The 24,229-nt window shown below is 52.8% G+C and overlaps 4 protein-coding genes across 8 annotated transcripts; 3 read left to right on the top strand and 1 right to left on the bottom strand.

Annotated features, from left to right (window-relative positions):
• Positions 1 to 292: 292 nt before the first annotated feature.
• CES2 (carboxylesterase 2) lies at positions 293 to 12,249 on the bottom strand. 4 transcript variants are annotated; one of them, XM_055552467.1, is made up of 12 exons: positions 12,015 to 12,249; positions 6,486 to 6,690; positions 5,402 to 5,537; positions 4,622 to 4,755; positions 4,278 to 4,536; positions 3,730 to 3,828; positions 3,284 to 3,424; positions 3,088 to 3,168; positions 2,708 to 2,852; positions 2,149 to 2,274; positions 1,152 to 1,224; positions 293 to 395 (listed from the first exon to the last, which is right to left on the bottom strand). In XM_055552467.1, exons 1-12 carry the CDS (start codon positions 12,139 to 12,141, stop codon positions 386 to 388), a joined length of 1,536 nt encoding a protein of 511 aa, XP_055408442.1. In that variant the 5' UTR covers positions 12,142 to 12,249; the 3' UTR covers positions 293 to 385. The 4 variants fall into 4 exon arrangements, with proteins under 4 accessions (XP_055408442.1, XP_055408443.1, XP_055408441.1 ...); XM_055552468.1 differs by having other exon boundaries at positions 293 to 734; positions 11,980 to 12,247; XM_055552466.1 differs by having other exon boundaries at positions 293 to 734; positions 12,015 to 12,247.
• LOC129631453 (40S ribosomal protein S29-like) lies at positions 7,242 to 7,421 on the top strand. Its single transcript, XM_055552483.1, has one exon. It carries the CDS (start codon positions 7,251 to 7,253, stop codon positions 7,419 to 7,421), a length of 171 nt encoding a protein of 56 aa, XP_055408458.1. The 5' UTR covers positions 7,242 to 7,250.
• A 1,006-nt stretch (positions 12,250 to 13,255) lies between the features above and the next one.
• Positions 13,256 to 15,213, top strand: CIAO2B (cytosolic iron-sulfur assembly component 2B). Its single transcript, XM_055552482.1, has 5 exons — positions 13,256 to 13,495; positions 13,662 to 13,739; positions 13,995 to 14,120; positions 14,559 to 14,604; positions 15,001 to 15,213. The coding sequence occupies exons 1-5, from the start codon at positions 13,322 to 13,324 to the stop codon at positions 15,096 to 15,098; spliced, it is 522 nt and encodes a 173-aa protein (XP_055408457.1). The 5' UTR covers positions 13,256 to 13,321; the 3' UTR covers positions 15,099 to 15,213.
• A 5,696-nt stretch (positions 15,214 to 20,909) lies between these two features.
• On the top strand, positions 20,910 to 24,134 carry RRAD (RRAD, Ras related glycolysis inhibitor and calcium channel regulator). Of its 2 annotated transcripts, none has more exons than XM_055552481.1 (5): positions 20,910 to 21,050; positions 21,268 to 21,652; positions 22,322 to 22,395; positions 22,520 to 22,724; positions 23,478 to 24,134. In XM_055552481.1, the coding sequence occupies exons 2-5, from the start codon at positions 21,283 to 21,285 to the stop codon at positions 23,753 to 23,755; spliced, it is 927 nt and encodes a 308-aa protein (XP_055408456.1). In that variant the 5' UTR covers positions 20,910 to 21,050; positions 21,268 to 21,282; the 3' UTR covers positions 23,756 to 24,134. The 2 variants fall into 2 exon arrangements, with proteins under 2 accessions (XP_055408456.1, XP_055408455.1); XM_055552480.1 differs by having other exon boundaries at positions 20,940 to 21,050; positions 21,191 to 21,652.
• Positions 24,135 to 24,229: the final 95 nt, after the last annotated feature.

Here is a 24,229-nt window from a genome sequence, read left to right as displayed (position 1 = left end):
GTCTAGGAAGACAATGGGTGGGGATAGGGACATCGACATTCTGAGTAGTGGGTAGCTTGGGTGGAGGGCGGGGCTGAGATCCTGCGCTCCCAGGATCCTGGTGTCCAGGTTTCTGATTGGCCATTTACAGACGGAGAGCATGGGGGCCTTGCTGAGAGCCAGGTGTGCAAGGTTCCCCAAGCACCTTCCTTCAGAGGTAGAGGAGAGAGAGGCTGGGGAGGCAGTGGAAGTAAGGAAGGGAAGACGGGGCTCAGGGTCCAGTGGAGTGCTAAAGAAAGTAAACTTCCATTAGTGTTTGCTCATGCAGCTTCCTGGGAAGGTTTATTGACTGTGTCTGAGAAGAGGGGACCCGTGGCAGGCTTGCGAACATCAGGCAGTCGGTTCTTCAAGGTTTGCTGGATGGATAGATGGGTAGAAGAATGAATGAATGAATGGCTGTGTGAATGAAGGAAAAAGCTGCTGGCTCCTCACTGGGCATGTGTGGGCACATCTGGCAGAGCCCCACCTATACTCAAGCCCCCAACCCCCCAACCCCAGATGCAGGGAGCTATAGTTCTGTGTGCTTCTCCTTGGTCTCCATTAGCTCCTGTGTCTTCTGGGGTAGGGTCTTCATCCAGAACTGGAGCCTGTGGGCCTTCAGGGCCCGGCCCACTGCAGGCTGCGTGTTCAGCTGCATGTATTGGTCCTCCTGGTCGAACATCGGCCAGTGGGGCAGACCCTCACCATTGGGGTTCCTGTAGACATGAGGGTCACTCTGAGTCCTACCAAGCTCAGATCCAAGCACCCTGACAGGTCAGGCAAGGCAACCAAACAGGGCTTGGGGAATGAGAGGGGAGGTTTCTAGAAGTAGGAAAGAAAGAAACCACCTCCCACTAGAGCATCAGTTCTACAGGCAGGGCAGCCTTTGCTCCTTCCTGACAGAGGGAGGCTCTGTAGGTAACAGCGCTGTCACCGCCGCCCCCGCCCCCCCACCATCCAGGTCACCCAGAGACGGAAAAAGTGTCCAAGAGGATCTTGGAGCTGGGGAGGGGGCCATGCAATGAAGGACACATACGCTCATGAGTCACCATAGACAGACGAGGGGAGCCCCAAATGGGTTCCAGGCCCTGCCCTCCCCACCATGGGGTTAAAGTAGGGGTGTGACATCTCACTGATTTCGAGCAAAGTTGGCCCAATACTTGATCATCTTCCTGCTCAGCAGCTCCTCCTCCTCCGTGAATCGGACTACAGAGCAAGAAGACAAGGGTCCAGGTCAGGGCAGTTCAGTCCGGCACATGGGTCATTCCCCCATCTCCCCACCATCCCAGGCTCTGCCCTGTCATCCCCAGCCTTCAGCTGTTCCCGCTCCCCAGGCCCTGTCCTTGCCCAAGCCCCATATATTCATCCCAGCCTCTGGCTGACCCGACACTGGGTTCAACCCTGACCTAGAAGGCTCTCTTCTTCTGACACTGGAAGAGATTTAAAAAATAAATAGGAGGGCTTCCCTGGTGGCTCAGCTGGTAAAGAATTCACCTGCAATGAGGGAGACCTGGATTCAATACCTGGGGTTGGGAAGATCCCCTGGAGAAGGGAACAGCTACCCACTCCAGTATTCTGGCCTGGAGAATTCCATGGACTGCATAGTCCGTGGGGTCACAAAGAGTTGGACATGACTGAGTGATTTTAAAAAATAAATAAATAAATAGGAAAAAGAGGGTAGGGAAGAAGGGAAAAAAAAGAGAGAGAGAGAGAGATGCCTTTGAAATATGTTCTCTGCACCCATGCCAGACACCTAAGATCAGGGTGGGGAGAGATGGAGTGTGGGTTCTGGTCTGAAGCGTCCTGGACTCCAAGCTCAGTTTTTTTTTTTTCCTTTCCTTTTCTTCTTCTTCTTTTTTAAAATTTCCTTTTCTTTTTTGTACCTGCAGCATGCGGGACTGTAGTTTCCCAGCCAGGGATTGAACCTGTGCCCCCTGCATCGGGAGTGTAGAGTCTTAACCACTGAACCATCAGGGAAGTCCCTGGAGCTCAGTCTTTCCAGTTGTCAGATCTTGGACACCTGATGCCGTCCTCTCTCAGAGCCTTAGTTTTCTCATGATTGCCCTCACCCAGGGTCTCAGGGAGCATCCCACGTCCTGGGAACAAGGAGCCCCACCCAGGATGACTCACTTTGCTCATTCCTGAAGAGGAAGCGAACCTCATCTCCATGGTCTGCCCTCACATAGCTTGGCCTGATATCCTTGAAGAAGCTGGACTGATGTTGGAACTCATAGAAGTAGACAGGGGCATGGGAACCTGGGGAGGTAGGGCAGATGGGCCATGACATGGCGGCCCCTCACTGGGAGCCTTCCTGCATGATCCATGGTGATGACATAGCTAGGTCCAAAGCTGGTTGGAATCTGGACAATGGGGTGAGGGAGTCCCAGGCTGGAGCAACGGCAGTGGGAAGGGCCTGGGTTCAAATCGTGGCCTTGGAACTTCCTAGGGTGTGGTCTTGGGCAAGTCACTGAAGGTCACTGAACTCTTTTCCTCCTCTGTAAAATGGGATAAATGTCTGTCTCTTAGACTAGCCATGAGGATTCACCGAGATGAAGGATCTCAAGTGCCTGGCACCTGGGGCCCAATAAATACATATGGGTGGGGACCTGGACACTGGTAGACCTCCCCTGACACCTGCAGCTCCAAGCTGCCCCCCTGCCACTCTGGCCTTAGTTACAGATGTACTCACGATGAAACATTGCTACTTGGAGTGCAGGGATCACAAAAATGTAGTCCCCCATCATCTCATGGAACTGGTTTTGGAGGGTTTGGTGGTCTTCACTGTCCTCTATGTACTCCTCCATCAACAGCTCACCAAACTCAGGAGGCATAGTCTGCCCCAGGTGGATGAGGGAGTCAGGTTAGGCAGGCTGGCAGGGGCTGGGAGGCAGCAGGGGCAGAGGTGGGAGATGGATTCTGGGTTGGGATTGGGAACTGAGGACAGGGGCCAAGCTCTGGTGGAGGTGGGGGCAGGTATTGCATAGACAGGATATCTGGGTGATGGGTTCCCCGTGCCTTGGGATAGGAAAGGAACCCCTCCCCATGAGGGCAGGTCCACAAGAACCTCACCATCATTGTTGACAATTCCTGCAAGGCATGCCTCACGGACTCTCTGCTTATTTCCCTCCTGGTGTCAGAATCGTTCATGGTCTGGGTGGTGGGAGAGACTCAAGTTGGAAATAGGATGGGCCCAGAACTATGAAGCCCTGAGGACTTCCCATTGGATGGGCTCCCAGGCACCTGGAGGCTTGGGAGTGGGCCTCACCAAGGGGATGATCCAACCGTACTCATCATTGTTGACACCAATGATGCTGGGGACAGGTTGAAAGTCGTCAGAGGCCAGCAGCTCCAGGGGGTGCTTGGGCAGGAAGATCCCATCCACCACGCCGGGGATGATCTTGATGAGCTAAGGATACTCAAGGTCAGGTCGCAGACACTTTCTGATGCCACAGACATCATGCACCCCTTCCTGGTTCATCCCAGGATGCTCACACCCACCCCAGAGGTCTTACATCTGCCTCACCATGGCCTGGTCTCAATTCGCACCTCATCTCCTGTAAGGGAGGCTTACAGGAGGCTCCTGTAAGAGGGCTATAAGGACACCACAGTGTGGAGCTAGAAAAACTTGCCCGGGACAGTGAAGGGTACCCAGGCTTGCCTGCCGCACACCTGATTGCCCCTCCCTTCAAAGCCACATCCATTCAGCCAAACCTTGTTGATGTCCAGAACCTCCTCTTCATTCTTGTGCCGCAGGCAGTCCACCAGGGCCTCTGAGTCAATGTGGCCACAGGCAGACAGGTTGGCTACCACCTGTGAAGAGATCAGGCAGTGGTCGGCTCATCCTTCCAGGTAGGGGAGAGAGGTATGCCTAATGCCCCAGGTGCAGGCAGGTGTACCCCCAAATCTCACAGAGTATTGTGAATGGATTTCTACAGGGTTGAAATTGTCCCAACCTCCCTGTTGCTCAGAGGACTCAGCTGGGGTGGGGGGATGGGTGCCATCCCACTTTCCTAGATGGTCCTGCCTCTGATGGGGGTCCCAGGGCAGAGGTTCTGTGGGCCATGGAACACATTCAGCCTCTGAGCTGACAGAGTCCTGTGAATTCTGACCCCTGAACAATCCCCAGGTAGGTGGCTGTTCCCAAGGTCCTCTGATGGCAGGGGAGTCCCTGTTATCTCCACTTAACAGACAGCATAATGGGCTGAGCGCTAAGAGATGCAGGGAGCAGGTCTGGGCTTTCCACAGGTGAGGGCACTCACTTTGGTGACCTTGTCAGATGAGTTGATGGTGAAGCCAGGCAGCAGGGCCACGCCACTCTCCATGATGGCGCCATGGAAGAGTCCTTGGGACATGGGGGATATGACATGCAAAGAAACGCTTATGCCACCCGCAGACTCGCCAAAAATTGTGACACGGCCAGGGTCGCCTCCAAAGTAGGCGATATTCTGCTGGACCCAGCGCAGTGCGGCCACTTGATCCAGGTAGCCCCAGTTACCAGTTGCGTGCTTGTCTCCAGTGCTGAGAGGTGGCAAGGATGAGGGTCATGGGACTGTCCTAGCTCCATCAGTCCACGTTGCCCAGCCCAGCCCAGCCCCAGACTCACTTGAAGAAGCCCAGCAAACCCAGGCGGTACTGGATAACGACCACCACCACGTCTCCAAAGGCTGCCAGCGCAGAGCCGTCATACATGGATGCCATGCCCAGGACAAGCCCGCCACCATGGATCCACACCATCACCTGGGCAATCCGAGGTATAGTTACCCTGTGGCTCCCACCTGGCCCTAAACCCCACCAGGGCTGCTACCTAAACTAACCACCACTTTGACTCTGGCTCACCTAACCACATGGACAGAACTCTAGCAAGACACAGTAGTGTCTTCATTACCTGGACTGAAGGTGACCCACGTTCTATCAGGAAAGCCCGCCTCCCACGTGTAAGGCCTGTCCCACTTACCAGAGCCTGGCCCCATTTCCCCCAGAACCCTCTGAGGTGGAAAGAAAAGGGGTGTTTCTCTGATCACCTTACATGCATGCACATTAATTAAAAGAGCACTCCATTCTCACTGGCCCAATGGATAATCCAAGACTGGGGTCTCTGGCCACCTCAAAGTGCAGGCCTTAGGCACGGTACCTGACTGGGTCCTGGGTATGAGTTGGTTGGGTGAGTCCAGGGTCCCTCCTAGGGACACAGTTTCTGACCTCTGAGAGCAGCCAGGGTTTTGTGACCCTGTGCCAAAGGGTCAGCCATCCATGCTGGGTAAGAAGGACTCAGTGTCTGAACAGGGTCCACGTGCAGTGGGGCTCAAGCTGATCTTGTCCTTTTCAATCTTCTTGCAGAAGAAACGTCCTCCCACCCCTCACCCAGTTATGTCCTGGCACTCACAGGCAGATTGGAGCCCTCATGGGAATGGGCAGGTGTGTGGATGTTGAGGTACAGACAATCTTCAGACATGGAGGTAGAAGGCAGGGTCACATTCCATAGTTCCATTCTTTTCATGCCATTGGGGTCCTGCGGACACCTGGTGGCCGTGGCAGGCAGTTAGTCCTGGGGCTGTGCAGTAGCTGTAACCAGATTCTGGGCCCCGATTTACTCCCAGCTACTTGGTCCAACTTTCTCTGATGCCCCACTTACATGTGATCCCTCCCTAAAGGACCTTTGCACCAGGTTACAGTCCACAGACTCTGGGAAAGCTGGGATGGAGCCCCGTCTTCCAGGGAAGCCTCAAGTTTATGAGGGCCTTGGATACTATCCTCCTGAGGCTGAGAAATCTTGACTCTTGAGGGCCTCTATGAGAACTGTTGGTTGCCTGTGTTGACATTCACCACCATATCCCTGTACTCACACAGACCTGGGACAGGAGAGTAGCCCGTACACATGTGGTGCCACAATGAATGGCTTAATTTCTCAAGAGAAGAGCAGTGCAATGTCCTTTAAAAACCTCAAGTCAATCTCTCAGAAAACCTCATCTCTCCCTCAAAGTTTCCAGCTGCAAGAACATTCACACATTCCTTGGTCAATGCCTTGAGCTCTGGGCCAGGTTGCAGTTGTGGCACCTGGCCCTGTTGGTTGGCACAGTGACTGTGAAGACTCAGGTCTGCCACTCCTTGGGAATCTACAGTATGAGCTGCTAGAATCAGGAGCTCCTACAAGGGTCAAACCTCTTCCAGAACCACTTTCTCTGGTGTCAGAGATCACTTGGTACGATTAAAACTTAGGGAGTTACATGTCTCTGCTTGTCCCTTCAGCATGTAGATCTAATGCTCTTTTGAGTGCTAAGCCCTCAGTCTGGGAAAGTTACTTTGCTCTTTCAAGCTTCAGCATGCTTATCGGAAAAATGCATTCAAATATCCATCAAACTCAGAAGGAAAACTGGCTGTGGCTTAGATGAAATAACAACTGCAACCTGGCCCAGAGCTCAAGAGTACCCTCTATACCAGGGTCTAAAGTTCCCGGACCTCCTGCTTACTTGGCTGGCTGGGAAGTCCCATCCTTTACACCGCTCCAAGATTCTGGGGGCTCCGGGGGTGCAAATCGCAGCGGCCCTACAGGTGGCTTGGCAAAGGGAATTCCCAAGAAGGTGTGGACCCCCACATCAGCATTCTTCACGTAGACAAGGCTCCCCTGTACCTTCCCTGTGTGTGTGGTCCGGACAGGGCGGGTAGAGTCCTGGCCTGTGGGCAGAGAGATGGACATCAGGGTTGGGTCTCCCCATTCAGCTGCCCTCCCAGACTGTTGATGTTTTCATCTCCTTCCTGTCCTCAGCTCAGCTCAAGGGACACTGATCTACCAATACTTGCTTTACAGATTCCCTGCCTGTAATTCTGCCCTGCCCCCACTGCCTTTACTGCTCCAGCCTTTTCCATCAGGCTCAGTGTACCTCTCTGGGGCTTGGCATCATGGTTTAGCCCCAGGAGCCTCAAATAGCCATATGAGTTTGATGGGGGTGAGAGTGTCCCTTCCACTCACTGTGTGCAGGTCTAGGAGCAGCAGGAGAACTGTAGGAATCAGACAGACAAGATTCTTGTCCTTAAGGATCTCACACTCCAGGTGGCAAGAATGACATAAAGTATTCCCCAAATAAAGAGTGATGTTATGAGGAGAACTACAGAGGAAAGGGCAGCTGTGTCTAGAACATTAGAAAGCACAGCCCGCCCTGCTAAAGGGATCTGGCAACCAGGAAGAGATTAAGAGTCACCTAACACCTTTGCCTCATTGCAGCCAAGAAAGCAACATGGGTCACCAGCAGCTCTATTGGATCCATCAGAGAAAATTCGGCCAGAGTTCTCGCTCTTGCTGGGTCTGCTCAAACCACCATGGTCTGATCCAAAAATACGGCCTCAAAATGTGCCGCCAGCGTTTCCACCAGTATGCGAACGACATCAGCTTCGTTAAGTTGGACTAACTGGACTTGCTTAAATGGATCGTCCAGCACATCTACCTTATGCAGAAACAATACTAGTTCTTTGAAAATAAAAGTTTAAAAATTTAAAAAAAGAAAGAAAGTCACCTAACAGTTGGGGAGCTGAAATTTCTAATAGATAAAAAATTCTATAAATAAGAAAGATGACAGCAACGTACATTTGGCAAAAGAACATGAAATGGTGAAAGTGCATGTTCAGATAGAATGAGGAATACCAATAAATAGGTCTTACACAAATGAGGAGATATTTGTCTCAATCATGCTAAGAGAAACGCATACTGAAATCTGAATGTGATGTCAGCAACTTATTTTGTCACAGAAAGCAAGACAATCAGACATTGTATGTTTTCTATTGGAAGTCCATTGTACCACATATGAAGCAGTCTTGACCCTAAACAAAACAAAGCAAAATGTAAAATCTGAATTTGATCGAGACTCTAGAATATAAATACAAATTTACAGGCACCCAGGGGGCAGAGAAACAGTTAAAAGACACCATATCAGCAAAATCCAAACTCTGTTATATGTGGAATTTAAAAAATGATACAAATGAACAAAACAGAAACAGATTCATGGACACAGAAAACAAATTTATGGTTACCAAAAGGAAAAAGGGGGGAGGGATAAATTAGGAGTTTGGGATTAACATATACACAATGCTGCTGCTGCTGCTAATTCGCTTCAGTTGTGTCCGACTCTGTGCAACCCATGGACTGCAGCCTACCAGGCTTCTCCGTCCATGGGATTCTCCAGGCAAGAACACTGGAGTGGGTTGCCATTTCCTTCTCCAATATACACACTGCTACTGCTGCTAAGTTGCTTCAGTCGTGTCCGACTCTGTGCGACCCCATAGACGGCAGCCCACCAGGCCCTGCCGTCCCTGGGATTCTCCAGGCAAGAACACTGGAGTGGGTTGCCATTTCCTCCTCTAATGCATGAAAGCGAAAACTGAAAGTGAAGTCTCTCAGTTGTGTCCGACCCTCAGCGACCCCATGGACTGCAGCCTTCCAGGCTCCTCCGTCCATGGGATTTTCCAGGCAAGAGCACTGGAGTGGGTTGCCATTGCCTTCTCCAATATACACACTACTATATATAAAATAACCAACAAGGGCCTAGAGCTCTTATACAGCACAGGGAACTCTACTCAATATCTCAGAATAATCTATAAGGGAAAAAAATATGAATATGTTTATCACTGAACCACTTTACTGTACGCCTGAAACTAACTTAACATTATAAATCAACTATACTTCAAGAAAACAAACAAAAATAACCCAAATCCCAACTCTGGGATCCTCTCCAGAATAAACTAATTTCTTCAACACAACAACAAAATCACAAGGAAAACAGAAGCGAGGCAGAGAAGGAATCTGAAGATTGAGCTTCATGAAATACTTCAAAAAGACAGGTAATAATAAATGTTGGAAAGGATGTGGAAAAACTGGAACCTTCATACATTGCCAGTGGGAAAGGAAAATGGTGCAAGTGCTTTGGAAAACATCGTGTAGTTCTTCAAAAAGTTAAACATAGAGTTACCAAATGACCCAGCAATTCCACTCCTAGGTATAAACTCAAGAGAATTGAAAACATGTCCACACAAAAACTTGGGTATGGATGTTCATAGTAGGATTATTTATAATAGCCAAAAAGTGGAAAGAATCCAAATGTCCATCAACTGAAAAATGGATTGATAAAATGTACCATATCTACACAATAGAATATATTATTCAGCAATAAAAAGAATTACCAAACATTCTACAACACAGATGAACCTTGAAAATATGCTAAGTGAAAAAAGCCAGTTCTAAAGGACCACATATTGGATGATTCAATTTATACAAAATCACAATTGGAATATTCATAGAGACAAAATGTTGGGGCAAAGGGAAATCAATGTGGTAAACTCCATAAATATACTAAAAACCATATTAAAATATGTGTTTATTTATTTTATTTCTTTGGCTGTGCTGGGTCTTAGTTGTGGCACATGGGATCTTTTTTAGTTATGGCATGTGGGATTTAGTTCCCCGTGCTGTGCTGTGCTTAGTTGCTCAGTTGTGTCCAACACTTTGCGACCCCATGGACCGTAGCCCGCCAGGTTCCTTTATCCATGGGGATTCTCCAGGCAAGAATACAGAGTCTGTTGCCATGCTCTCCCTCAGGGGATCTTCCCAACCCAAGGATCGAACCCAGGTCTCCCTCATTGAGGGCAGATTCTTTACCATCTGAGCCACGAGGGAAGCCCAAACATACTGGATTGGGTAGTCTATCCCTGCTCCTGGGGAATTTCTTGACCCAGGAATCAAACCAGGGTCTCCTGCATTGCAGGCAGATTCTTCACCAGATGAGCTACCAGGGAAGTCCCTAGTTCCCTGACCAGGGATCAAACATGTGCTCCCTGCATTGGGATCACGGAGTCTTAGTCACTGGCCACCAGGGAAGTCCCTACAAACCATATTAAATGCTATGTGAATTATATCTCAAATTTGCTATTAAAAAAAGAAGCACAGCTACCAGTTCTTAAAGTATGAACCTTATATAAATCATGGTTTTAAAAAATGTCATAAATATCATGAGATAACACGAAAAAACAATGTTTGACTAGATGTTTGATTACATTAAGAAATTATGAGAGATATACACCTTTTCTTTTAGTAGGACATGATTAAAAAAATTTACAAGTGATGTGATGTCTGGGATTTGCTTCAAATAATAGTGCAAAGGAGAGGCGATAATCCAAACAAAACTAAGTTGCCCAGGTCTTGATAACTGTTGAAGGCATACTAAGTCTGCTATATTACTCTCCCTACCTCAGATGGGAAGCCCTGCAGTGCTATGTGACCTCAGGCAGTCCTGACCCTCTCTGTGCCTCAGGGTGCAGGGAGGTATCCAATCAGGCTCCCAATTCCTCTGGTGCTATCTCCACTGGTTCCCAGCTCCTTGGCACCTTTCTTCCTGCATGCTCAGGTTCTGTCTGCAGAATTTGGCAGATCTGAGCCTGGTTTCATAATAAAAAGTGTTCATTTTTTTTTTTTAAAGAAAGAAAACAAAAAACAGCCTCACGTGACTGTACTACCCTATACCTATTAGATTTACACGGATTAACATGCTTGATGACACATAGTGTGGGTGAGGCCAGAGTCAGCAGCTATTCTCACACTCCATAGAGGGCAATTGAGCAATGCCTTTTCAAGTCAGAAGGCCCACCATTTTCCCAAGGAACATGCTGCTCTCTAGTTCCCGGTGGGATGAAATGTCTATCTATGTGATTCACTGCCTCCACCAGCCTCTAATGCTGGTTGTTCGTTATAGCAAAGGACAAAACCTGCTGAAATGTTCCTGATCAGAGGCTGGTTACATTGAGGATGCTTACTTCTTGAAGAGAAGGCCTTTCATTAAACACTATGAAGAAGTTCTACCACGATGGGGTGTGGAGGTCACTCCTGGGGTCAAGAAGTGGAAAAGCCAGGGACCAGAAAGGGAGGCAATGGGTGACCATTTAGGTGAAAACCAAGGATGCATGCACACACCCATTCTTGGGTGAACTCCTGTGTGGAAAGCCCTGGAGATCTAGATGGTCCCTGTCGAAAAGCTAGGACTTGGTAGAACAGGAGAGGGACAGACCCATCACCTGTACTTACCAATTCTTCTGCTCTAAAAGTGGGTCCAATCCAACACAGCAACATTTTTAAAAAGAGGCCTCAGCCAAGCTTAGCAGATTGTGGTGCTGGAAGATTCCAGGGACCTCCTAGAGTCTGGTCAGCAAGGGGTAAGGGTGGAAGCCCAGTGGGGTGGGCCACGGGGGAGTCCATGAGTGGACCCTTCCTGGGCAGATTGGACTGGGAGGGGACAAGATAGTCAAGTGTCACAGGCAGAGAACCTCTAAATTACATGATCATAGGGTTCAAGAGCAGGTACAGGAGCTGGGGCTGTGCCCGGGTACTGTGCCCACAAAGCCTAAGCTACTTATCAGTAAAAGCTACTGATAAGGGTTGGCACAAAGAGCTATAACCTTTGCCCTGAAGGCTAAGGCATACCCTCATCTCGGGTGGGTGCATGGGGTGAAGAGGATGGTGCAGTCTCTTCTGCTAGATGTAGCTGCTGGGGATGGGGGCCTCTGTAGCCTGAGCCAGTAACCTTGCCTACAACTCCGTGGAGAGAGATTCAGAGGCTGTCAGAACGTCCCTCTGGCCAAGGTTGCAACGCTCAGAGCCAAACGGTGGCAGGAAGGTATTATTATTGTTGATGCTATCACCGATCAGCTCAAGCTCCATCACGAACACTTGAAGGGAAATGTTCCAAATAACTTCCCACCCCGCCCGGCTGCGTCTCACACCCTAGAGCCCGTTTGCCCCTCAGCGTAACTAGACCTGGGGCAGGCCAGACTTTTTCTCGCCTCTGGGGACGCAGAGATGCGTGGGCTCACGGTTCTGGTACTGTAGCGCTCCAGCGGCTCCCACCTCCCCGACGCCAGTACCCGCTCTCCCACCCCCACCCCCATCCCCACAGCTTCTGCAGAATTTGGCCAAGTCCTACCTACCCCGGTCCCTATGTCGCCCTGCGCGGGAGCCTCACCCTGGCCCGGGACGAGGAGAAGCAAGAACCCGAAGGCCACGGCCCTCAGACGCAAGCGAGGCCCGTCCGACTTCATCGTGAGCTCAGAGGTCTTTTCTGCACTACCGGCGGGCACACGGCTTTTCATTAAGAGGCTGCGCGAGGACCGGTCCAGCCAGGATTCGACCAGTCAGTGCCTCGCCCAGATCTGGAATTTGGACTGGGCAGGGCGTAGGCAGGAGCAAAAGTGGGTTTGGCAGGAGAGCGGGACTAAATGGGTTAAGACCAGTGGCAGGCAGGGGCTAGCACAACCGCTTCCCTTCTGTCTGGGTCCCCTTGGGCTTCCTTCGAAGAGGCATTGAGGCTTCCGCAGTTCCTCCTCAATACCAAGACCCCTCTCCCCAAACTTGCGTTCAGTGTCCCTACAGTCACAGGCTCGACAAATGTAGGGCGGGGGCGGGGGGAACGGGTGCGAGGAGCGCGGAGAGGGAGCAATAAGCTGTAATTGGGGAAACCGGGAGCGTTTCCTTGAGGAGGGGCACAATCAGAATTCCCACAGACAAGAGATATCAAAACGACTTTCGTTCAGAGGGAAAGGAACCGCTCGAGTAAAGGCAGGAAAACGTGACTGTCAGTCATTCCAAAAACTCCTCCTTGTTTTCAGGGATCGATTTCCTGGGTTCACCTTCATCCCCTTATTGTTTCTGGTCTGAGGGTCTCCTTGAGCCCCCCGCCCTACTCAGCAAAGGTACCCCTTTTGAAAGGCACACTTGATCGTGGCACTCATCTTAAGGACACCCTCAACCTCATCCCGGGTCTTTCCCTGTCCCCAGCTCTTTCCAAAATCGAGGTCAGTTATTTATACATTGGACAAACATTTAAAGAACGTCTGCTGGTCCGCGTGCTGGAGACTGGGAGAGCACTCTCGGGCCCCAGGTGCAGATGGAGCTGCAGGTGCGTGTCCAGGAAGTTCCGAAACGCAGTGAGCGGTGCCAGGGCAGACAGGCAAGTCTAGGCAACTGCCCAGCCTAAGGGGCAGGTTTCTCGGGGGAAATGATGCCTGGCTCGATCTCATTCGGATCTTCAGTGCTCCAGCCTTATCCTGCGGTGCCCAGCACCCTCCCGGCTCGCACATGTACTCCCTTCTCGGTGCCGTTGTTGGAGGCTCTCGGTATATTCCCGGGTCCGGGTGGAGAGCTCACAGCGGCCACCGTCCCACCCATACCCCAGGTGGAGTACGGGCAGCGCCGCGTGTCCCTCGCGTTACCCCGTCACCACGCCACGCCCCCTTCCCGTTCCCCGGAAGTGCGCCGTAGGAGAGGAAGTGCATGCCTACGGTCGCCGGCTGCGGTTCCGCGATGGTGGGCGGCGGCGGGATGGGGGGCGGTCTCCTGGAGAACGCTAACCCCCTCATCTACGAGCGCTCTGGGGACCGGCCAGTGACCGCGGGCGAGGAGGACGAGCAGGTTCCAGACAGCATCGACGCGCGCGAGATCTTCGATATCCGCCTCTGCCGGGCTCGGGGGTGGGGGGCGGTTTTCGGGGGCATGGGATGCCGGGGATGAAGTGACGTTGTGTAGTCGGTGGAGCTGTATTAGGGCCGGGCATTCCGGCGGAGGGTTCTCAGTGGGCAAAGGCGCTGAGTCCTCTTTCCTTCACTTGGCACATTTGATTCGCTCCATCAATGACCCGGAGCATCCCCTGACGCTAGAAGAATTGAACGTAGTAGAGCAAGTCCGGGTTCAGGTGAGTCACTCCCAGCATCCGGGGTAGCGACTTGTTCGGGAGAGTCAGAATAGCTCAGCTGTGCACCAAGGGGCTGGTGTGCTTTCAGGACACGGACTCCTCCCTCAGTGGCTCTTTGGAACATTTGCACACCCATTTTATGGATGAGGAAACTGAGGCCCATACTTGTTAGACGACTTGTTTGAAGCAACAGACTAAAAAGAGGGGCTCAGGACTGAACGGGTCAGGACTCCTAACATCCCTCTCCCCAACTAGGTGAGCGACCCCGAGAGCACAGTGGCTGTGGCCTTCACACCCACCATTCCACACTGCAGTATGGCCACCCTTATTGGCCTGTCCATCAAAGTCAAGCTTCTGCGATCCCTTCCCCAGCGTTTCAAGGTGAGTTTGAACTTAGTCCTGGGGGTGGGGCAGCTGTGAGTGTTTGTCACTGAGGAGGATATGGGAGCATGAGTCTGGACATCAGAGAGATCTGAAAGGAACCTGGCTAGCAGAGATGAAATTGGGAGGAGACTTTGCAACTGTATAGGACAAGAATAAAGACCCACACTGGAAAGTGCAGAAAAGTAGTGAGGAGTGTGGCAGTTTGGGCAGTAGGGAGCCACAGATAAGTTTGGAGCAGGGGTGGAGGGTGCAGGCAGGTCTTTAAGTCGGTAGCCATTGGCCAGACATTTGGGTAGTGATGGACTGGCAGTGAGTGGATTTGGAAGGCCAGAGTCCAAAAGAATAATTAGGAAGTAGGATCAACTGGAGGGGGTGAGTGGGGAGAAGGGGGTAGACAGGTGTGTGGGTGCTCAGGCCCACCTCTCTCCCTCCCAGATGGATGTGCACATTACACCAGGGACCCATGCCTCAGAACATGCAGGTAAGTGTGGGCAGGTATTGAAGCATTAGCCCCGAGGCTTCCCCCTTGCCATGATGGTTTCTAGGGCAAGATTGGGGGTATGGCACTAGGCGGATGCTTTAGGTGGCAGCCTAAAGCAAAGTTGGCCTGACTTGAGTCTCCTGTGTTTACCATGTTCTTTCACCCCTGCCTTCTCTCTCTTCTAAGTATATAGGACCAGGGTGTGCCAGGCTTTATAGTGTAGCAGGCAGACGAGAGTGGCCAGGTGGGAAGGGGTCACAAGAAGGTGGGGAAAGTGTGGGCTCAGATGGTTGGGGTAGCCAGATCAAGACTTGGAATCCTGGGAAGGTGACAGGAGGGCTTTGTTGGGGGTTGGGGGGGTTAGATATATTTCACCACTCTCTTCTTTCCACCTAGTGAACAAGCAGCTTGCAGATAAAGAGCGGGTGGCAGCTGCCCTAGAGAACACCCACCTGCTTGAGGTTGTGAACCAGTGTCTGTCAGCCCGGTCTTGAGCCTGGATTTTTGCTCCCAGCCCCATGCAGGGCTCATGGCCTTGTTTTCTTGAATCATTGACAATAAGAAACTAACATTTTGCATTTTGTAATAAACCCTTAATTTATATTCATTTCCCAGGGTGCCTGAGAGTCTTTCATCTCTGTGGGGTCACTCTCGATTTGGGATGGAGGTGGTAGTGAGTGCCTATACAGGATGAGTCAAGGAGGATTGGTTCATTTTAAAAATTTCTCCCAATGATTTGATTGGGAAAAGTTGCAAGTATGCCAAAAAATTGAAAGAAGAAGGTAGCACACAGTCTTGTATACCCACCACCTAGATTTAACAGTTCTTAATGTGTTACAACACTGGCTTTATTTATATGTGTGGAGAATATAAATATGCCTGACAGTAAACTGCAGACATATGACCCTTCACTTCTAAGTACTTCATCTTATGTCTCCTAAGATTAAGCCTGTAACCACAGTACTGTTATCTGGTCCCAAAGCAAACAATTCCCTGACACTAATATCTAATATCCAGTCATATATGAATTTCCCCACAGTGTCATTCATAGTTCGTTTAATCAGGCTCCAGTCAAGTTCCATGTATTGCACTTGGTTGTCATCTCTTTAGCCTCTTCTAGAACTATCTCCCCACCTCCCCACCTTTTAATCTTTCTTGACACTATTTTGAAAAGCACAATGTGAGTTGTCCTGGAGAAGTCCCACAGTCTAATTTCTTCCTTTGCTGTGTTTCCTATAAACTAGAAATTGGTTGAGTTCAGGTTAGTTCTATTAATGAGAACCTTGCCCAGGAGTGTTCTATGAATCCTTAGTATCCACCAGTAGCTGTGTGATGCCAGCTTGTCCCCATCCTCGGTGAAGCTCAGTCTGGTCCCCCGGCCAGGGCAGTGACAGCAGATTTCTCTGTTGAAAGCCACCTGAAGCACTGTCTCCACCAGTGTCCTCCAGCTGTGTCACCCCAGGTGCTCAGGTCTGGGGCCTCTGCCTCCCGCAGCACAGTTGGTCACCAGGATAGGCTGGGGGGCTTAGACCTTGGATCAGCCAGTCAGAAGTCATAATGTGATTCCCTGCCTCCATTTCTTTGAGGAAAAATTCAGTTATTAAGAAGACTTGCCAGCCCATCTGGTGGGCAGAGCCTTCCAGAGGCCTCAGCAAGGGGCCTGGGCACTTGGCAAATCTGTTCCTGGGGGCCTTCTGAAGATATTGAGCCTGTCCTGAGAGTGGGCATTGGCAGAAGCCTTGATATGTAAGTACCTAGATGGCCAATTCTTGAGCCAGCCCTGTGTGGCATCTTTCTTATCTCTATAATGCAGGTGAGGAAAGAAGCTTCTAGAATAAGTAAGTGACTCCCAAAGACCTCCAGTTAGAGTAGAGGAACCTAAGGAGTTCAGCAGGTACTGCTCAGCTGGCAGGGGGCGCTGTTGCCTGGCTGGAGGGGCCTATGCTGTGCTAAGTCACTTCAGTCCTGTCCCATTCTGTGTGACCCCATGGACTATAGTCCACCAGGCTCCTCTGTCCATTGGATTCTCCAGGCAAGAATACTGGAGTGGGTTGCCATGCCCTCCTACAGGGGATCTTCCCGACCCAGGGATCGAACCCTCATCTCTTAAGTCTCCTGAATTGGCAGGCAGGTTCTTTACCACCAATGTCACCTGGTTTCCAGGCAGGAGTGGCTTTGCCACCCAGTGACCAAGATCTGGCTGCTCAGAGAGGTGGAGTCATCAGTCCACGTCCCCCAGTTTCTTCATGTGTGATGTGGGAAGTGGTGACAACAGCTCAGGACTGCTCTGAGGGGATTGCAAGTGGATCTAGGACCATTTCAGGTGACCTTCCAGGCAGAGTACCCACCTTCCCATTTCCAAAGATGAGGCAGCTCAGTGCTCCAGAGAGGCAGGTGACCAACCAGCCAGGGTCCCTCAGGCCCCAAGGAGGCTTCCCAACCACCAGTACCCAGCTGTAGATTTCACTGCCTGTGTACGTCTGCAGTGACAGCCCAGATCTGTCTAAGATCTGTGGTGTCTCTGTTCAGCTGGGGGTGAGGAGGGGGGTCACAGGGGAGACAGCTGTCACTGAGTCATTCAGCTGGCCCTTCTGGCAGCCAGGCCACAGTGGATGAGGGACACCAAGCTGCTCACATCCAGCCAGCCAGCGTATCAGATATCCCCCTTTCAGTTTTGACTCATCTGGGCCTGGCCCCCAGCTGCCTGCAGTGACACCATTTGTGAATACTGGACTAATGCCTGAGTAACTTTCTGGAATCCCAGCTGCTATCTGCAAACACAGGGGTAGGGGTAGGGTTGGGGGGTGAGGGGGGAATGAAGTTTCAGGTCCCTGAAGCCCTCCACCAGGTGTGTCTGGCTGTGCTGTTTCTGGCCTATGACTTCTCAGGCCTCGGTTACCATGTCTACAAAATGGGAACAACAAATCATAGCTAAGTGAGACCAACCCAGGGATTAGAGGACACATATGAACATGCCCAGGTCTGTCCATTTTTGCTCATCATCCTGCCCAAAGCACAAGGGCCTGGCATACAGTTAGGTAATACAGGTCAGTGAAATGAATGAATGAATTGAGCCTTAGAACAGAACAGAGGAACTGGGGCATGGGAGCTATGGTGTGAGGAGGGGTGGGGACACTGAAATCCAGCCAAGTTCCCTTTGCAGCATTTTGCTACCCCAGGAAGGGGAAGGGCTTAGGGTCCCACAGAGAAAAGGTGGGTAGTGGGGAGAGGGGAGAAGTATCTGTACCTGCCCCTGTCCTGGGCAGACCACTGTTGTGGACAGAATGGAGCAGGAGCAGAAGAGAAACAGCAGGAGAGGGCCCACAGAGCCACTCAGCCTGTCCTGTCCAACCAAGGGCAATAATAAAAGTGTTCATACTGAGATATCGATATTACTATATGCCAGTACATACACATGCCAACCAGTTTACCTCTGAATTTCATGTTATTTATACCTTTTCTTTTTTCTTTTTTGGATGCACCATACAGTGGGTGGGATCTTAGTTCCCCAACCAGGGATCGAACCTGCACCCGCTGCATTGGAAGCATGGAATCTTAACCACTGGACCACCAGGGAAGTCCTCAGATTATTCATATCTTATAACCACCACCATGAAGGCACTATTCCTGTTCTACACAGGAGGGAACTGAGGCTCAGCCAAACTAAATGGGAAGAGGTGAAACAGCTAGCAACTTGCAGAGCTGTGATCTGAAGGCCAGGCTCTCCTGGGGGTGTTCTTGCCTCGGTCTGTTCCTCCTAGGCAGCCAAGCTCAGCCCAGAGAACTGAGAGGACGGAGAATTGGGGGTGTTTCAAGGGCATGTCCTGGTATGGTTCCTGGGGCCCCTGGCCATTCTGATGCATGTTGGGGAATGCTTGGGGCCTGAGTGGCCCAGTGTGGATGCAGTTCCCTTGGCAATGAGGAAACATTGCTGAGGTCAAGAGCTTAGATTATCAGAGGGGAAACCCAGCCCTAATTCCTTACATGACCACAGCTACCCCCCCAACACCCACCCTCTGTCGGACATCCAGGGGCTCTTGTCAGCAGCAAGGTCATGTGTAAGGTGGTTAGGAGGGGCCGTGAGCAGCCCAGCTGGGATTCCTGATGGAAAGTGGTTTGCTGGCTCTTAGGACTTTTGTTGTTTGTTTGTTTTTTTGGCTATGCTGCATGGCATGGTGGTATCTTAGTTCCCTGACCAAAGATCAAACCCATGCCCCCTGCGTTGGAAGTGCAGAGTCTTAACCACTGGACCACCAGGAAAGTCCCAAGACTTTTGTTCTTTGACAGGAGGCTCAATCCATGACTCCATCTTCCCACTGGACCTGGTCCAGGAAGCTAGAGCCAACATGGGGTTGCCCAGTCCTCCAAGACCCCCCAAGCCATGTGAAGGACACAAATGGATGGACCACCCCTCAGTTCAGGCCTTGCTTGCTTTGAGGACGTCAAGAACTAGAGGGGCCTGCGTGAACTCTCTAACACTTACCTAACCAGGACCTGCTCATTCCAAGGCCATTTCAGATGTTGCCAAGGAAACTGACACAGCAGCCAGAGAGCCCTGACCCCATTCTCCATGACAACCTATAGCAGCCCACTAGGATCCATCCATTTGTGATGTCACCTGAGCCCTGAATGGGTGCCCCCCACCCCCACCACACCCCTCGCAATCAAACGTCAGTCTAATAGGAGGTCCGTGTCACAAAGGACCTCACAGCTTGCCTGCCCCCAGTTCTCACACACCCCAAACACGAGCAAGGCAATAATAGAGGGGCTGGGATAGAGTAATAGAAGCTAGGAGAGAAGCAAAACCTAGGAGCCTGGGGACAGATTTAGGACTAGAAACCAAGTCTCTCCATTACCTCTCCTCCCCTCTGTGCCCCAGCATCCTCCCTGGGTCTGAGGAGGGGCTGATCTCTGGGCAGTGGTGGCACTAAGTGGTGGCTATCCCATTCCCAACCGCCTGACCCCATCCATGTGTGCATGCACACTCAGTTGCTAAGTCGTGTCTGACTCTTTGCGACCTCATGGACTGCAGCCCGCCAGGCTCCTCTGTCCATGAGATTTCCCAGGGAAGAATACTGGAGCAGGTTACCATTTCCTTCTTCCCAATCCCTAGGGTTCTCCCCAACCTAGGGATTGAACCTGGTCTCCTGAATTGTAGGTGGATTCTTTACCACTGAGCCACCTGGGAAGCCCGATCCCATCCATGCTCTATGACTATGAACCTCCAGACCCCGAGTTTGCATTGAATTATAGGCCCAGTCTGAGGCTAAAGGGAAGGAAGGAGACATTGAAGACTCAGAGTGACTGGAACCAGACCTGATCCGGTCTAGTCCCACCCCTATCCGCTCCTGCTGGTCTCTGACACCTGCCTGCCAGGATTTCCCTAACTTTGGGCAACCTCCAGGCCAGGAGCCGAATGACCAGGTATTTTTAGCAGAGTTGCTGGCAGCTGCCTGGAGGGTGCTGAGGGGGAGGTGGTGCTGAGTCCATCCTTTTCCTTCTCTGGGCCCACCTCTTCAAGATTCAAACTTGCACCTCTACTTGCACCACACTGCCAGAGGGCCTCCCTTCTCCACCCCTTCCCCACAGGCCTCTGAGGGCCCCCTTGGGGGCTCAGGTGTCACTAACCCTCATTTCAAAGGGCAGGCTCATCAGGTAGAATCGTCAACTCCCAGAGGCAGGAATGAGAGTGGGCAGGACCTGGGGTTGAGGTTAGAAGCTTGGATTTAGGGCCCAAAAATAAATGGGTGTCATGGGCAGTGAAGGGTGAAGTCCGTGGACCTGTAACTGGTCTGCTTGCTTGGGCAACAGGCCAGGACTGGGAGAGAAGGAAGGGAGAAACCACTTTTAAAGGGCCAGACCTAAGTCAGCCCTAGTGGGGACTTGGCCCACTGGGCTGATAGGGCTTCTTCCCGCCTTGTCCCCCCCACCCCCGCACTCCCCCCACCCCGCCCCATCCGTGATGGCACTCTCCACCTCTGTCCCCCTCCTCCTCGTACCATTCACATACGCCCTCTCCTTCCTCTTCCTTACCTGCCCTCCACCCACCCCCAATTGTCACACACACACACACACACACACACACACACACACACACACACACACACTCAGACCGGGCTTTTGTCTGCGGGGTCTGCCCCTGCCCCGCCCTAGAGAGTGAGGCAGGACTGGGTGGGTGTGAGGTCCTGGGAGGAGGGTGGGGGATTCCCCTCGGGGGAGGGAGACTGACACGTCAGCCCCCGCATCGCGCAGACGGGGGCGAGCGCGGGGGTGGAGGTGGGGGTGGGGGCGGGGGCGGGCAGAGGCTTAAATAGGCGACTCTGGAGCCTGAGCCCAGTACGGACTGAGAAGGCGGTGGCTGCGACTGGTCGAGTGTTCGCGCCTGGGTCCACGGGTGGACTGTATCCGAGCCTGGTACCTACCTAGTCCTCACCGTGTCTGAGTGGGTGAGTGTCCTGGCAGAACGGGGTGGGGGTGGTCTCACCGTCTGAGATGGACGAGCCAGGAGGGTGGGTCACTTGTCAGGGCGCAAAGACCTTCCGCGGCAAGTCCTATACCCCGAGCATCTTTCCTGACCCGTGGTCAGGCAGGCGTGTCCCGGGTCCAGCCTCCTACTCCATGTCCACCTCGGCTTACGCGGCCATCCGGATTCCCGTTCCCCAGACGGCGTCCGACGCGATGACTCTGAACGGCGGCGGCAGCGGAGTCGGCGGGAACCGCGGCGGGAGCCGAGAACGCGATCGCCGTCGGGGCAGCACACCTTGGGGCCCCGCGCTCCCGCTGCACCGCCGGAGCATGCCAGTGGACGAGCGCGACCTGCAGGCGGCGCTGTCTCCGGGCGCTCTGACAACGGCCGAAGCCGGGACAGGGGCCCAGGGTCCGAGGCTGGACTGGCCCGAGGGCTCCTCCGACTCGCTCAGCTCGGGAGGAAGCGATTCAGACGAGAGCGTTTACAAGGTGCTGCTGCTGGGGGCGCCTGGCGTGGGCAAGAGCGCTCTGGCGCGCATCTTCGGAGGTGTAGAGGACGGGCCTGAAGCGGAAGCCGCAGGTGAGGGACTGGGAGGGACTGTTCGAGGGAGGGGCGAACACAGGGTTAGGACTGGGGGCTGCAGGACTGGGGATCAGGGTTAAAAGCAGCAAATACCAACGGAATTCTGAAGGTGCTTTGAGAATCGCGTCTACCTCACCCTTTCACAGATGGGGAAACTTAGGGGGAAGGTACCCTAGCCTTTAGTAGGGAAAGAAATGCTTGGAGTAGAAGACCCAGGGCATATGTTTAATTGATCTGTAGTGTGAGGACAGGATTGCCCTCCCTGCCAAGACCGGCGAGAACACAGCCAGAGGGAGAGTCTAGGAGAGGAGTCCTAGGTAACCAAGGTCCTCAGGGCATGTCTGTTCTAACTCAGGCCACTGTGATCAAAACTATCCTGGGTCTCAGGCAACAGAAGGGCAGGGAGCCCAGGAATGGCCACCCAGGACATTGCTAGCTTGGGGAAGGGGTAGCTAGGTGGGGGCCCGGCACATCATGCCCTTCAACCGCCCCCCATTTCTCAGCCCTGTCATTTCTGTTACTATATAGCATCCATCATTGGAGGAGAAGGTTGGGGGGCTTTGGGGAGGAGTTGAAGGGTGTGGCCAGAATAGGGCGCCTGATGTATTGGGGGAGGGGGGGCTTGTGACTGCCAGCAAGTAACCTGACTACTGGTCTCCTGCCCAGGGCACACATATGACCGCTCCATCATGGTGGACGGAGAAGAGGCGTCACTCATGGTCTATGACATTTGGGAGCAGGTAAGATGTAGGCTGAGACCCAGGGCTGGGTGAGGGGTGAGCTGGGGTAGGGACCTGCTGGGAATGACAGCATTGTAGCTGGGGTGTGAGGACTATTGGGTAAATATGTGTCTGTGTCCCCTAGGATGGGGGTCGCTGGCTACCCGGCCACTGCCTAGCCATGGGAGATGCATATGTCATTGTGTACTCAGTGACCGACAAGGGAAGCTTCGAGAAGGCCTCAGAGCTGCGGGTCCAGCTGCGGCGGGCGCGGCAGACAGACGACGTGCCCATCATCCTAGTGGGCAACAAAAGCGACCTGGTGCGCTCTCGTGAGGTCTCCTTGGACGGTGAGCAGGGAGCTGGGTTGGAAAGGGAGGGAGATCCTGGCTGCACTGTGGTCCACTCTGTCTTGACTCAGCTCGAGTCCCTGGGGATCATCAGTGGCTAAAAATGTCCAGGAAGAAAACTCAGGGAGGCAGGGGGAGAGCTTCTGCCCTCCCACAGGTCTCCCAAATCCTGAGTCCTGGGGAAGGGACCAGATGCACTAGAGGAGGTAAAAGCTGCTGGACCAACTCAGAGCCCTCCTTTTCTGTCCTCTTTGTCCCTGGCCTGGCTGATGAGGGGTGAGGAGAGTTCAGGGACTCAGGCCAGGAGGCCAGAGCCTGGATTCCAGGCCCAGTCCAGTCTCTGCATAGTCTTGCCCCTGGGGAGAACCCCTCCCCCAACATTGGGCTCAGCATCCTCTGTGACCCCCAGACCTGAACCCCACAGAAGAACCAGCAGTGACTTGATGATGTCCTCCCCCCAGCACTACCGTTTAAATATCAAACTTCGAATTATTTCAATAAATGAGTCTCCTTTTGTGGGCCTCTGTGAGCTCCTTAAACATGGGCAAGCTCTGCAGCTGGGTGACCCAGTGATGCTTGGGCCCCTCCGTACACGAGCCGGGGTTCATCGTGTTCCTGGGGAGGATCCAGGACTCCTTTCCCCTTCCCCACGGATAGCTGCCAAGGTGTGGCCAGGGTTGGAGTGGGCTTCTCACCCACTCACCTCTTGCTTACTGCTGTGTGCCTGTCTCCCACCCCCGCCACACACACCAGAGGGCCGGGCCTGCGCCGTTGTCTTTGACTGCAAGTTCATCGAGACGTCGGCTGCGCTGCACCACAACGTCCAGGCACTGTTCGAGGGTGTCGTGCGTCAGATACGCCTGCGCAGGGACAGCAAAGAGGCCAACGCGCGTCGGCAAGCGGGTACCCGGCGGCGAGAGAGCCTGGGCAAGAAGGCGAAGCGCTTCCTGGGCCGCATGGTCGCTCGAAACAGCCGCAAGATGGCCATGCGTGCCAAGTCCAAGTCCTGCCATGACCTATCGGTGCTCTAGACCCTGGGGCACTCGCTGTATTGTGCAGACAGATGGGCTGATTGGTGGGCTGGCCCAGCCAACCGCCCAAGGTGCCTCAGAGCTGGCTCAGACTCTGGGCGTCCCCCACCTCACGGTCATGGACAGACAGACAGACAGTGCTGCCCAGGGAGGCGGCTCCCAGTGGCCGTTGAGGGCTGGGCCCACCAAAATGCCTGTGCCGGCCCGTGTGCATCCCAAGCAGCAGGCTGACCCCAGCCAGCCCTTGGGGGCAGGCCTGTGAATGGGGAGAGGACTCTGCCTTTCCCTACACCCTGGTGTGCATGCCCTGGAGGGAGGCTGTTCAGTGCAGTGGCTATTTGTTTACATGCAGATTTTTGTAATAAAGACTATTTCCCGATAGGCCAGGGCTGGCGACTCTGTGTTTCCTTTGATTCTGGGGGCTGTAGGAACTGGAAAGTTTCCTTAAGTTGAGGAAGGGGGCTCACTGCCCTA

The sequence above is a fragment of the Bubalus kerabau genome, chromosome 17 (assembly GCF_029407905.1).
Source record: "Bubalus kerabau isolate K-KA32 ecotype Philippines breed swamp buffalo chromosome 17, PCC_UOA_SB_1v2, whole genome shotgun sequence".
Taxonomy (NCBI): Eukaryota; Metazoa; Chordata; class Mammalia; order Artiodactyla; family Bovidae; genus Bubalus; species Bubalus kerabau.
The sequence above is the reverse complement of the archived record's forward strand: the minus strand, read 5'-3'. Positions and strand labels throughout refer to the sequence as shown.